Here is a 14,619-nt window from a genome sequence, read left to right as displayed (position 1 = left end):
CTCAAGCAGACTCCCCACTGAGCATGGAGCTCAAAGCGGGGCTGCATCCCAGGACTCTGAGATCATGACCTGAGCCAAAATCAAAAGTTGGCTGCATAATTGACTGAGCCACCCAGGTGCCTCATCATATTTTTATCTTTCTGCCTTTCTCTTACATTTTCATTCTTCCATCTTTTTGTAAAGTTTCAAGATCATATTTTTATTCTGTACATTTCTTTTACAAGTATCTTTTTCTGTTTTGTAAGTGCAAATTCTTCACATTTCTGATAATATTGATAACATTTTTATGGAGGTAAATTTTGCATACAGTAAAATTCTTTTTTGTGTATAGTTCTGTGAGTTTGGACAAACATAGTCATGTAACCATCACCATAATTAAGGTATAGAACACTTCCCTTACCCCTCAAAATTTGCAGTCATTCCCTCTCTTCATCCCAAGTGTCTCCCAACTCTTATCTGTTTTCTATCTCTATCATTTGCTTTTTCCAGAATGTCATAATGATGGAATCATAATGGTAGTTTTTAAAAATATTCTTTTACCTGCTGTATATCTGTTTGCTCCGTGTTTCTTTTTCATGTTGGCTTTGGTCTCTTTCTTCTTGATACAGATTTTCCCTATATCTTACTGATTTTTTGGCTGTTCTGCACATGATAAGAGATGGATATTAAAAGAGCTGGTTGGAAACTGCATGCATGGGTAGAGCTTTGTTATGGACTGAATTGTGTCTCCCTAAATGCATATGTTGAAGTCCTAACCACATGTATCTCAGAATGTGGCTGTTTCTAGGGGTAAGTCCCCCTTAAAGAGAGAGTTTAAGTTAAAATGAGGCTGTTCTGGTTGGCCTTTCTGATTAGTGTCTTTATAAGAAGAGGTTAGGAGATATATCAGGGATATATTGCACAGAGGGATGACCATGTGAAGAGGCAGCAAGGAGGTGACCATCTACAAATGAAGGAAGGAGAGAAGCTTTGGAAGAAAGTAAACTTCCTGACATCTTGATCTTGAACGTCTAGACTCTAGAACTGTGAGAGAATAATTTCTGTTGTTTAAGGCCCTCAGTGAATGTTATTTTCTTCTGGCAGCCCTAGCACACTAAAATAAGGCTTTGTGACTGATAAATTTCAATATAGGGTTATTTAGCTGGACCTTTATGTATAAATGACTACTATCAGTATTTTTAGTTATTTTCTCTTGGGTTGATAAAATTCTTGCGCAAAGAAGAATTTTCCAATAAAGCTATTTGACATGACAGCTAAAGAAGAAAGGGATTTTGAGGCTTATTAAGTGTAGAATATTTGCAGTAGCTATTTTGGGAAGAGATGGTTGTTGGACAGCAATGAATTTGAAGGTAGGCAACCTGATTTTATAGGGGATGAAACCGAAGCTTCTCCATCAGCTTGATGTTTATGTCTCAGTGTGTTAAGTAACAAGGATGGTAAGAGTGCTTGAAGCAATGATGTGTAGACTCATTAAGGGAACTGAATTAAAATGGGCAAAAGTTTGAAGCAGATGTTTAGTAAAAAAGACATGATAACGGTCAATAAGCATATGAAAATGTGCTCCACATCACCTGTCATCATGGAAATACAAATCAAAACCACCACAAGTGTATTACCCAGTTTCTAAGATGGTTGCAGTGATCCTTACTTCCTCCTATACCCTTGTGTGAGTACACCTTAATGCTGCACCTGTTGGCCTATGTGACTAATAGCATATGGCAGAAATGATAATATGTCACCTCTGAGATTTGGTTATAAAACACTGCAGCATCCCTGGTGGGCACCAAGAAATGCTACTTCCAATTGCTGCAATGAGACTACATAATATTTTTTTACAACATTCCATTATGGCAATCTAATAATGCGTTGTGGCAAAATGTGAGGACATTTTTTCCTCCTTTTTGTCATTTCTTTTCTTCCACAAACAGTTGTTGAGTTCTTACTACATACCAGGCGCTAGTATTTAATATTGGAAATACAGAATGAAAGTCTCTTTTCTCAAGAGTTTATCATCTGGTCAAGACTAACTAGTAAATCATAATTCAGAAAAATGCTCTTGACAGACTTGTTCAGGATGCTGTGGTGAGCACGTATACTTTCTAAGGGTGCTGACTCGTGAAAGATGAAAGGACTTGTCTAGGCAAGACAGGATAGAGGGTTGTTATTAGAGTCAAAGGAAAGAGCACATACAGTCACCTAGAAGTATGAGAGATTTGAAAGAAGTATGGCCAGTAAGACATTTCCATTTTTGCAGATTGAAATTGAAAAGGTGGACAGGAGTGAAACTGGTTTTAGTTTTAGGAGGAGCAATAGACTGTAAGCCTCATGAGGGAAAAGACCATGAGTAAATGGGTGAAAGAACAAGAAAGTGGCATAATGGGCTCTTCATTTTGGAAGATTACTCTTGAAGCAGTGTTGGGAATGGATTGGTGGGGACAGAGGTTAGGCAGAAATAGGTTAAGATGCTTTTGCAGGCAGTTGGGACAAGAAATGATGAAGGCTTGAATGGAGGCAGTACCAGGGCCCTGGGGAAGAATAGAGCAGATTCAACAGAAAATTGATGGCTGACTGAACATGGATAGTGAAGAGGAAGACATGTCTAGGAAGATCTCGGATTCTATTGTAGAGGGTTGATGATTCCATTAACTGAGATAGAGGGAAGAGAGGAATGAGAAACAGATACGATTGAAAAGATTGGACTGATTTACATTTTGAAAAATAATTCTGGGAGCATTATGGAGGGTGCATTTTCTTTTTCTTTTCTTATTTTTAAATGTAGACTCCATGCCCCCTGTGGAGTCCACTAAGGGATTTAAACTCAGGACCCTCAGATTAAGACCTGAGCTGAGATCAAGAGTTGGACACTCAACTGATTGAGCCACCCAGGTGCTCATATGGAGGGAATTTTGAAGAGAACCAAGATTGAAGCCTGGCAGCAGACTTAGTAGGGTGTTAGAGTAATTCAGGAGAGAGTTGATGGTGACCTGAGCTACCCTAGTGGCAGTGGGGATGAGAGAAGAGGAGTGAGCCAAGAGAGATTTTTGAGAAAGTATATGCAGTAAGTGGTTCTTCATTAAATTTAAGAGGTGCAAAAAGAGAGAGAGAGAGTTCAAGAATTATGTTTGGGTTTTTGACTTGGGTAACCAAGTGGTAACCATTTACTGAAGTAAGGAACACAGGAGTGAGGTTAGGGAGATGATAGAAGTGATACTGACAGTAGCTGACATTTATTGAGCACCATGGCTAAATGCTTAGAAGGCCATGTTTTGTTTAATTTTTTAGTGTCCTTATGAGATAGGTTCCAGTATTATCCCTGTTTTACTGATGGAGAAGTCAAGGTAGAACAAGGTCACAAGTTAGTAAATAGAGCAATTTGAATTCAGTGGTAGTTCTCTTAATCGTAATAGTAATTGTTTCAGTTTTCCCCAGTAGATCATGGAATACCTGAGGAGGAAGGGATATGATGCCTCACACCGTATCTTCATAGGATGATTAGCACACAGTAGGAACAAAGCTTTCACTCATGTCCTATCTCATGTACTGATTATACCCACTTGGCCCCAGCTCCAACTCACTCTCTTCTTAAAAATCTTCCCCAGAACTACTCACACAAACCCTGGGTTTGTGCCAGGGTTTACTGAATTAATTTGGTAATTTTGGAGAGCTGCCACATGTAATGTAAAGTATAATACTATTTGTAATTTATTTAAAATAGGCCTGTTAGCTGTCTTGTTAATGGAAATTTTTCCCTGATAATCTTTCTCCTGTCATTTTTCCTCAGCTTTCTCTCCTCTGATTTTCCTTTCCATTCTATCTGCTAAGCTTACCTATTCCTCCAAATGCCCATTCAGTTCTTTGGCAGAGCGTTTTCACTGTGTCTTTAACTGTGTCTTTTTCTTTTCTATTCTTTCTTTCCCTTTCTTTCTTTCTTTCTTTCTTTCTTTCTTTCTTTCTTTCTTTCTTTCTTTCTTTCTTTCCTTTTCTTTCTTTCTTTCTTTCTTTCTTTCTTTCTTTCTTTCTTTCTTTCTTTCTTTCTTTTTTTTTTTAGATTTACTTATTTATTTCAGAGAGAGAATGCATGAGACTGGGTGGAGGGGCAGAAGGAGAGAGAGAGAGAGAATCTCAAGTGGACTCTCCACTGACTGCAGTCTGACATGGGGCTCAGTCTTACCACCCTGAGCCGAAATCAAGAGTTGGACGCTTAACCAGCTGAGCCATCCAGGGACCCCTAACTGTGTCTTTTCCTGCCCTATTCAAGCCCTGTCTGGGTTAGAGAAAAATTAGCTATCTGACTTTGAAGATTCTGGTCCTTTTATTTATTTTAATTTTAAAAAATATTTTATTTATTTATTCATGAGAGATGGAGAGAGAGGCAGAGACATAGGCAGAAGGAGAATCAGGGCCCCTGCAGGAACCTGATGTGGGACTGGATCACGGGACTCCAGGATCACATCCTCGGCCGAAGGCAGATGCTTAACCGCTGAACCACCCAGGTGCCCTGATTCTGGTCTTTTAATGATTTTTATCAAGTTGGGCTGCTGTAATAGAATATTGCAGACTTACATACTTATATACTTATATACAACAGAAATGGTTTGGAGGCTAGAAATGTGAGATCAGAGTGCCAACATGTTTGGATTCTGGTGAGATCCTCTTCTGGGTTGAGGACTGCCAACTTCCTGCTGGCCCATATCTGGTGGAAAGGGGGCAAGGAAGTTCTCTGGGGCTCATTATATAAGGGCACTAATTCCATTGGTGGTTCCACCCTCATGACCTAATTACCTCCCAAAGGTCTCACTTCCTAATATTGTAACTTCAGGGATTAGGATTTCAGTTTATGAATTTTGCAGGGATGCAAACATTCAGCCCATTATAAGGATCGTATGAATTATTAAGTATATGAGTTCCTCCCTCCTTCCCTCACCCTTTCCCAGTGTGACCATTCAACTAATTCTTAGTGAATTCTGGCTGGAGATGCAAGACAGACAAGTCCTATCTTCACTGAGATTACATTTCAGTGGAAAAGACAGTAGTACAATAAATACGTAAACATATAATGTAATGTGAAGTAATGGTAAGTGTTAAAAGAAAACTAAAACATACTGAGATCCAGAGGGGTGTTGTTTGAGATAGGCCGATCAGGCAAGGTTGTGTGGTGGTTGAGCAGAAATTTGACAGAAGTAAGCAAGACATGCAAATGTATGGAGGAAAAGAGTTCCAAGTCTAGAGAATAGTAAGTGCAAAAGTCCTGTCACATCTCGGATTATTAAGAAAGCAGATGTTGAGACAGTTGGAAGGACAAAGGATTTATTGAGGACTACCGCCTATGAAAGGGAAAGGAAGGAAATAGGGTTGGGCAGAGGAATATCAGACTTGCATGCACCTGTCAAATTCTTTGCCAGCTCAATGAGGAGTTCCAGAGCACTACACCAAGGAGAGCAGATACAAGATTCTGCACTGGGTAGAGGAAATGACCAGGCCTTTCTGCCCAACTTTGATCGGTCATTTGACCGGAGACTGTCCTGAGAACAGAGCACCCTCAGCTGAGGAAAGCTGAGGTGGACCTTGAAGAAACAAATACTGGAGTTATATGTTAACCATGCTTCTTGTAGGTTGGGCAGAAATTCCTTTCTTTGAAGGGGAATATGGGCGGTCTATCTCTGTTTCTGCCACAGGCTCTAAAGCAGAAATATGCTCAGTGTGTTCAGGGAACTGCAAACAAGCTAATGTGCTGGAGAAGAGTGAGAGGGAGTGATAGGGGTCATGGCCAGAGAGGTAGCAGAGGGCCAGAGCGAGTAGGATCTGCGGCCTGTGGTAATAGGATGTTGGATTTCATTCTAAGTTTGGTAGAAAGCCATTAGAGGATTTGGAGCAGGGGAATGACATATGTTTTACATTTTGAAAGGACCACTCTGCCATAAGCTGTTGTATCTGTTTATCTATTGCTGTACAACAAACCACTTAAAACCTTACTGGTTTAAAACAACCGTGGCTTATTTTTTCTCAAAATTCTGTGAGTGTCCTGCTGGACTCACCTGAACTCACTCATGTGCCTGGGTCTAGGTATTTTCAGATGGCTTCACTCTCATGTCTGGACCTCACCTGAGATAGCTGCAGTGACTGGGATGGCTAAGCCTCCCTCCATTTGCTCTTTTTCATCTTCTGCTTCTTCATCTGATGGTAGAAGTGTTCCAAAAAGTCAAGCCCTACTGTGTAAGCACTTTTCCAGCCTCTGTGGGCATCAAGTTTGCTAATGTTCCCCTGGCTAAAGCAAAACAAATGTCTAAATCCAGAGTCACCATGGAAGGAGAATATACAAGGGTGTGGATATCTGGAAGTGTGATTCATGGAGGCCCTTGTTGTAACAATTTACCACATTAAACATTGTTTTAGATACTTTCCCTTTTCTGATCCTCTGGTATAATTTGGTTTTCTATATAAGTAAGTATGTTTCCCAGAAAATAATGAACCAGTCACATAGATTTCACATATTTCCTAGGGCTGTGACAGCAATTTCTTACTGTAAAAGAATAAATTGTCTGATTTCAAGGAGAAAATGCCCATTATATGGACTTTAAATATTTCTCACTGGAGCCATGTAGCCTGGGGATCCTCCTACTTAAGAATTATTGTGTCACTGTGATCCTTCTCAAGATTATTGGTGTATGTGGAAATGTGTGACTTATGTAACTCTTGTTCTTAACCCACTGGTGATGGAGCTGCATTGAGATTTTTATTTATTTTTTATTTTTTATTTTTTTTTTCACGTCAGACGGGTAATGTGCCACATCGTAACAAGGTTGGAGGGAGGCACATGTCACACAACGGCGTGAACACCCAATCATCACGCTTATGAACTACAAAAAGATCCTGCATTGAGATTTTTAAAACCCACTGGTGATGGAGCTGCATTATTTTTTTTTTAAAATGTGTTGAACTGAGGAAGTCTCATTCGTTGCTGGTAGGAATGCAAAATGGTACAGCTACTTTGGAAGATGGAGTGAAAACTAAACATACTCTTACCACACCATTCAGTAATTGACACTCTTGATAGTTACCCAGATGAGTTGAAAACTTGTGTCCTCACAGAACCCGGTACACATTTTAGCAACTTTCTTTAGAACTACCAACCTTGGAAGCAACCAAGATGTCCCTTAGTTACATGGATGGATAAATAACCTGGTATATCGAGGTAATGGGGTATTATTCAACACTGAGAAGAAATGATCTGTCGAGCCACAGAGGAAACTTAAATGCATATTACCAAGTGAAAGAAGCCAATCTGAAAAGGCTACCTTTTGTAGTATGTAGTAGGTAGTATGATTCTAACTATGTGACATTCTGGAAGAGGCAAATTGTGGATGCAGTAAAAAGATTGGTTTCTGGGAATTTGAGGAGAGGAGGATGAATAGACCACAGAGGACTTTTTGGGCATGAAACTACTCTGTATATAATAATGTTTGCTACCTGCCAGTCTGCAGTTGTTGAAACTCATAACACGTACAAGACCAAGGGTGAACTCTAAATTATGTGATCCTGAGGTATCAGTGTAGCTTCATCAGTTGTAGCAAATGTATCACTCTGGTGAGGGACATTTAAAACACAGAAGGTCGGGATCCCTGGGTGGCGCAGCGGTTTAGCGCCTGCCTTTGGCCCAGGGCGCGATCCTGGAGACCCGGGATCGAATCCCACGTTGGGCTCCCGGTGCATGGAGCCTGCTTCTCCCTCTGTCCAAATCCAAAACTGCTCTAAAAAATAATCTATTTTAAAAATGTACTGAACCAGTAGTTCATTTTTTTTCCTCATAAATTCAGCTTAATCTCAATCGTCATTATCTAAACTTTGTAAGCCATTTGGCAAGAATTTGACCTTGTGACTTAATGTTGAATACTTTCAGTGAATTAGTGATATAATTATTGACCTATCTTCTTATTTTTATAGCTGGCAAATGGAGAGAAAAAGGAAATAAACATATAATTGTAAATTGTTTAATAAACTTCAAAATTCATACTTTCTCCCTTTTTTTTAAAAAAAGATTTTATTTATTTATTCATGAGAGACACAGAGAGAGGCAGAGACATAGGCAGAGGGAGAAGCGAAGCAGTCCTGATATGGGACTCGATTCCAGGACCCAGGATCATGCCCTGAGCCAAAAGCACTCAACCACTGAGCCACCCAGGTGCCCCTCCCTGTCTTTTCTTTTTTTTTTTTTTTTTTTTTACGTTTTTGTTTATTTATTTGAGACAGAGAGAGAGAGAGAGAGAGAGGGAGAGAAAGAACAAGCAGGGGAGGGGGTCAGAGGGAGTGTGAGAAACAGACTTTATTGAGCAGAGAGCCCAACCTGGGGTTCGATCCCAGGACCTTGAGATCATGACCTGGGTTGAAGGCAGATGCTTAACCCATTGAGCCTCCCAGGTGCCCTTTTTCTTCTTGTCTTAAATGTAGCACAGATACGTGGAGGCCTTTGTTGTTCCGTTTTTGTTATTAATACTTTTTAGTTGTTTAGTTCACTTTTTATTTATTTATGTTTTAAAGACTTAATTTTTTTATAGCAGTTCTAGTTTTTTTTTTTTTTTAAAGATTTTATTTATTCATGAAAGACCCAGAGAGAGAGAGAGAGAGAGAGAGAGAGAGAGAGAGACAGGCAGAGGGAGAAGCAGGCTCCCTGCAGGGATCCCAATGCAGTACTCTATCCTAGAACCTCGGATCAGGAATGTAGACACTTAACCACTGAGGCACTCAGGTGTTCCCAGTTCCAGGTTTATAGCAAAATTGAGAGGAAAGTATAGAGATTTCCCATCTATCCCTTGCCTGTATACATCCCCCCTTATCAGTATCCTTCTACCAGAGTGGCATGTTTGTTCTAACCTACAGTAACACAGTGCCCTAAAAATCCTAAAAATCACCCTATACATTCCTCCTCCTCCACTTTCATTTTTCATTAGACAAACTATCTTAAGTGTAGCTGTGGACTTTATTAATTGGATATTAGCTATTGTAATTTTTACAGAGTGACTTAAGTGGGTCAGGTCAAGGTTTCTGTATTACATATAAAGAGAAATATTGTGAAGGAAAACATATATTTTTCGTAGTAATACAGATTACTTAAAACAATATGAAGCATTCTTTCTTCCGAAAATTAGTAATCAGTGCTCTTCAAATATTTTCTGTGTTTTGCCAGATACTGACAATATGAAGCCACTGGAGGGTATAAAAATTCTGGACATGACAAGGTTAGTGTTGGTTTATTTATGTTTTGGTGATTGAATTTTTCTGTTCTTTAAAAAAAAGTTATTTTTTTGGATTATAATGCTTACACTCAAAGTTTTAGAAAGGTCAACAAAAAAGGAAAAAGTTTTATAATTTCATCACTCTAAGAGGCAATTAGTGTAATATTTGTGCATTTTTCCCAATCTACATTTTATATTTAATCAAAAAAATTTAGAACCATATTGAAATTACAGTTTTACCCACATTTAAAAGATAATGTAGTATTTTGAGTATTTTTCCATGTCTTTCAAAATTCAAGAAAAATGTAAGATGATCTTTTATTATATAGGTGTCACATAATTACTCATCTCCCAGTATTCACCATTATAAGTTAGGTTTCCTTGTACGTAAATCTTTGCCTCAGGAAATCTTAGGATTTCTTCCATAGTATAGAATTCTGGAAGTGCATCAAAGGGAATATACTTTTTATTTTATTTATTTTTTTTAAAAAGATTTTATTTATTTATTCATGACAGACAGAGAGAGAGGCAGAGACATAGAGGGAGAAGCAGGCTCCCTGCAGGGAGCCCGATGTGGGACTTGATCCTGGACTCCGGGATCACTCCCTGAGCCAAAGGCAGACACTCAACCGTTGAGCCACCCAGGCATCCCAGGAATATACTTTTTAAAAGCTCTTAATACATAAGGCCAAATTACTGTTCTGAGGAGTTTTAACAATTTTAATTTGCTATCATTATATGACCTTGTCTATGTTAATAGGCTATTAAGAATCAATATAAAATTCTTCAAGTTGATAATTATTTGTCATTGTTAATATTGTAGAGTACTGGCGGGACCGTTTGCTACTATGAATTTAGGAGATCTTGGAGCAGAAGTTATAAAAGTGGAAAGACCAGGTAAAGCTGTTGCTCCCTTTAAAACATAAAGACTAATACAGTTTCTTATACTTTTTTTTTTTTTAGATTTTATTTAATTTATTTATTCATGGGAGACAGAGAGAGAGAGAGAGAGAGAGAGGCAGAGACACAGGCAGAGGGAGAAGCAGGCTCCATGCACCGGGAGCCCGACGTGGGATTCGATCCGGGTCTCCAGGATCGCTTCCTGGGCTGAAGGCGGCGCTAAACCGCTGAGCCACCTGGGCTGCCCAAGATTTTATTTTTTATTTTATTTATTTATTTTTATTTATTTATGATAGTCACACAGAGAGAGAGAGAGAGAGAGAGAGAGACAGACAGACAGACAGAGACATAGGCAGAGGGAGAAGCAGGCTCCATGCACCGGGAGCCCGACGTGGGATTCGATCCTGGGTCTCCAGGATCGCGCCCTGGGCCAAAGGCAGGCGCTAAACTGCTGCGCCACCCAGGGATCCCCAAGATTTTATTTTTGAGTAATCTCTACGCCTAACATGGGTCTTGTACTCACAACCCTGAGGTCAAGAGTCACATGCTTTTCTGACAGAGCAAGCCAGGTGCCCCAAACTAATACAATTTTTAACTGTTTCTTTTCTTTTTCTCTTTCCTTTTCTTTTCTTTTCTTTTCTTTCTTTTCTTTTTTCTTTTCTTTCTTTTCTTTTTTCTTTTTTCTTTTCTCCTTCCTTCCTTCCTTCCTTCCTTCCTTCCTTCCTTCCTTCCTTCTTCCTTCCTTCCTTCCTTCCTTCCTTCCTCCTTTCTTTCTTTCTTTCTTTCTTTCTTTCTTTCTTTCTTTCTTTCTTTCTTTTTTTCCATGTGTCTGTATATGGGATGAGGAGAGAATTGAAATGAAAAGATTATTTTTTCTTCTCCATTCTTTATTTTCTTCTGAACCTATACTAATGATTTCTTCTTACTTTTTATAAGTGCCAAGGGGTAAGGCTTAGGCCAGGTCCTTCACATGCACCTGAAAGCCTCTGACAGAAACTGAGATGCACCATGTAGTAACAGTGATGCCAATGCTTATCATAGTGCCAGGGACAGTTCTACAGTTCTAAGTACTTTGCCTATATTTATTTAATCTCTCCAACAACCTTATGGGCTGATGTTTTATTATTCTTCAATTATAGAAGAGAAGACAGAAACACAGAGAGACAACTAGTTTGTCCAAAAGTACACAGCTGATAAGGACATCCATGCACTCCGCTCTGGTCCTGGTCCTCCTTAGCCCCACACAAGCCTTCCCGTTGGGGCTGAGTTCAGAGTTGGCCTGGCCACACTCCCTTCCTGTAGGACACACAAGAAGGAGAGAAAGAAAGGGAATCAGAGTCCTTCCAGAAGGAACCCTGATACTCTAATATAAGTCATTCTTTTCTGTTTTTAACAAAAGAAAGATTTCCTCATTTTATAATTTTAAAGATTTTGAGATTTTGAGATCAGAATCACTGATGCTGAGATCAGGTCTTTTTTTTTTTTTTATAAACACCATTTTTAAAAAAAGATTTTTAATTTATTTATTTATTCATGAGAGACAGAGAGAGGTAGAGACAGATTTTGTTTGCGAGAGACACACAGAGAGAGGCAGAGACACAGGCAGAGGGAGAAGCAGGCTCCATGCAGGGAGCCCGTCGTGGGACTCGATCCCAGGACCCTGGAATCATGCCCTGAGCCAAAGGCAGACACTCAACAGCTGAGCCACCCAGGCGTCCCTTGCTTCTCATCTGACATCTTTCCTATTTCTTCTTTCCCCTTTTCCAAGTAAACCTATTTTGTGTACAGAATTCTCACTTTTTTTGGGTGCCTTCTTAGTATTTTGGTGTTTAGTTCATGCTGTTATTGAAAGTTGTTTAGACCAGTGTCATGTATGCTCTTTCTCTCCTACAAGCACTTAAAGGGCAGAGTTCACATTCTCCATACCCTTTACATCATCCTATAAAGACCTTGTTTCAGAAGGTTTCAAAACAGCATCATTATTTATTCTTTAAGTTGAAACCTTATGGATATAGAGCAGAATTACCAATTTGATGAAAATGGTCTGGCCTTGAACAGTGTGAATATATCTGTGAGACTCATAAAAGACTAGTTTATAATTATATCACCTTATTAATTTCTCATAAGTGATTAAATGCTATAAAGTAGACCACATGGTGTAGAAGATTTAACTCTCAGCTGAATAGAATTCTCAGGAGGTCAAACGAATTAGCAGAAGATTCTCTGACAGCATGGGGAGTATTACATATTATTATATTGTATTTATTTGACCCTCTGTTTATCAGGAACCAGGTGGTAGGAGAGCCTGGAGAATCCTGCTTTCCGGATATAATGAATGCTTCATATATCTAGTCATTGATGTTTATCATTTCTGGTTGATACTGGCTGCATGCTGGATAATGTTTACTTTCTAGCTGAATACCTTTTTTTTCTTTTCCAGGTTTCATAAAACTTTAAGTTCCATATTATTATATGAATTCAACACCACAGCACATTCTAATTTCAGCCATTGGGTCTTCCAATCCTAGACAGAGCATCTGATCTAATTTCTCTTTCTATTTCAGTTGATCACTAGTCTAAATATTTGTCATTGTATAAATTTTAGAGATCGTTATTTCCTGTTATGTAGGCCTTATTTCTCCTTTCTCCTTCCTTTGTCTAGGCCTTTATGTCCCACAGTCATACACTTGGTATCAAGCTTTGTTCCTAGCACATAGTTGTTCATTGTTTTTTTCCTGATTGCTCTTTCCCTTAACCCTTCTGCCCAGTGCATTTTAATGTTCATATTGCATGTTTAACTATTTTGTATTTTTGAGATAGTTATTCAACACAGATCTGAGGAAAAATGACTTGGCAGGATTTTCAAAGTTCAGGAGAGAACTAGACTTTTTTTTTTTTTTTTTTTTAATGTCCACTTCTTCAGTTCTTTATTTTGTTATCATTTTCTGACTTGGGACTTGGATTATTCTTATTTTTGTAATCAAAGAACATATACATTTTCTTCTTCTTTCTGCAGTAACCTAACTGAGTGACATAGACTACGTAGGGCAGCAAATGATGCTGCTGGTACTTGTGGACTGTGCCCCATAGGCAGGGATATATATGAAGGCAGGGGCGTGGTCTTTTGTTCACAGCTGTGTCTGCTCTGCCTAGAGCAGTGTCTGTGACATAGTAGGTGCCCAGTAAATATTTGCTGAATGGATTGAATATTTTGAAATAATACTTAAGAAAGGCAGTCTGAAAGTTTACATGAGATCTCCAGACTTTGAAATCATGGTGGCTAGTTAAAAAGTTTAAATTCTGTGTGAGTCAAAGAAAATATCTCTCAACTGCCAGTTTCCCCAGTTTGTGACCTTTTGCCTTTATTTCCTATTATGTACCATCACAGCTGATTCTTTTTAGAGGCCACTTATCCTCTCTAAAGCCCTGGTTGGGAAAGCCAGGTAGGCCTCCAGTTGAGATTCCTGACATTATTTCTACCTGAGAGATGAATGTAAACATTTAAAATTATCTAATTTTAGGCCTATCTTGATGTTGCTTTATTTAATAAAAAAAATTAAGGTATTGGAGGCTTCAAAATAATGGAAGTGGCTGGATTTTCTCTTGACTCTGAGAGGTCTTGTCTAATCTTGAAGATCCAGATTCGCACCTACCTTTTCCATGAAGCTTTTACCTGTTTTTTTTTACTGGAAGATTGCCTTTCTGGCATCTTGTAGTTCATTTTCCCCCCTGATGTTTTGAGCATGCCATTCCATTTGATGCTTACCATTGACTGGTTTGTTTTGTTATTGGTTTATCTCCAGTTGGAACTAATGTTTCTTTTCTTTTATCCTCTTTTCTCTTGTGAGTTTTTTGTTTTGTTTTGTTTTGTTTTTAAATAAATAAGTCTGATCTTTGGTCTCTGTTTTGTTTTCCAAAAGGCTATGTCTGTTTTTCTTGATCAGATTCAGTGATAAAGTCACTGGGCTAATAGATTAATTATATCATTTAGATGAGATTAGAATTTAAACTTTTAACTCATATTCACAAGTAGTTTCTTCTTGGGGGCTAGTGATAAATACTGTGATTTTAATTACTTATATAGTGATTAGTTTCTGCTATCAATATTTGACCAGACCTTATATTATAAAATTCTTAATGATACTATTTTGTGCCATTTAGTCATTGATAGATTTTTCTGAGCTGTCTACATTGTTTGTCAGTTGCTTTTTGTGCAAAGGAAAGTTTTTCTGTAACTCTTCAAAGTGTTGTCTTTGAATCTAACACAAATATATCACTTAAAGTAGGTGTCCAGAAAAAAAACCCCTATATTTTGATGGTTTTATTTTTTTCAAGATTTTATTTATTTTTTCATGAGAGACAGAGAGAGGCAGAGACACAGGCAGAGGGAGAAGCAGGCTCCATGCAGGGAGCCCGATGTGGGACTCAATCCCAGGACCTGGGATCATGATCTGAGCCAAAGGCAGATGCTCAACCACTGAGCCACCCA

At 38.6% G+C, this 14,619-nt stretch overlaps 1 protein-coding gene and 1 non-coding gene across 3 annotated transcripts in view; one reads left to right on the top strand and one right to left on the bottom strand.

Annotated features, from left to right (window-relative positions):
* SUGCT (succinyl-CoA:glutarate-CoA transferase) overlaps positions 1–14,619 on the top strand; it is a 714,309-nt gene that overhangs the window by 17,402 nt on the left and 682,288 nt on the right. For both annotated transcript variants that reach the window (XM_038562658.1, XM_038562657.1), the window contains exons 2-3: positions 9,182–9,233; positions 10,054–10,127. In XM_038562658.1, the coding sequence (XP_038418586.1) occupies positions 9,182–9,233; positions 10,054–10,127 (126 nt within the window). The remainder of the gene's footprint in view (positions 1–9,181; positions 9,234–10,053; positions 10,128–14,619) is intronic.
* Positions 6,767–6,869, bottom strand: LOC119864315. Its single transcript, XR_005373711.1, has one exon. It is a non-coding gene; the product is annotated as a small nucleolar RNA U13 (small nucleolar RNA).

The sequence above is a fragment of the Canis lupus genome, chromosome 18, assembly GCF_011100685.1.
Source record: "Canis lupus familiaris isolate Mischka breed German Shepherd chromosome 18, alternate assembly UU_Cfam_GSD_1.0, whole genome shotgun sequence".
NCBI lineage: Eukaryota > Metazoa > Chordata > Mammalia > Carnivora > Canidae > Canis > Canis lupus.
The sequence above is the reverse complement of the archived record's forward strand: the minus strand, read 5'-3'. Positions and strand labels throughout refer to the sequence as shown.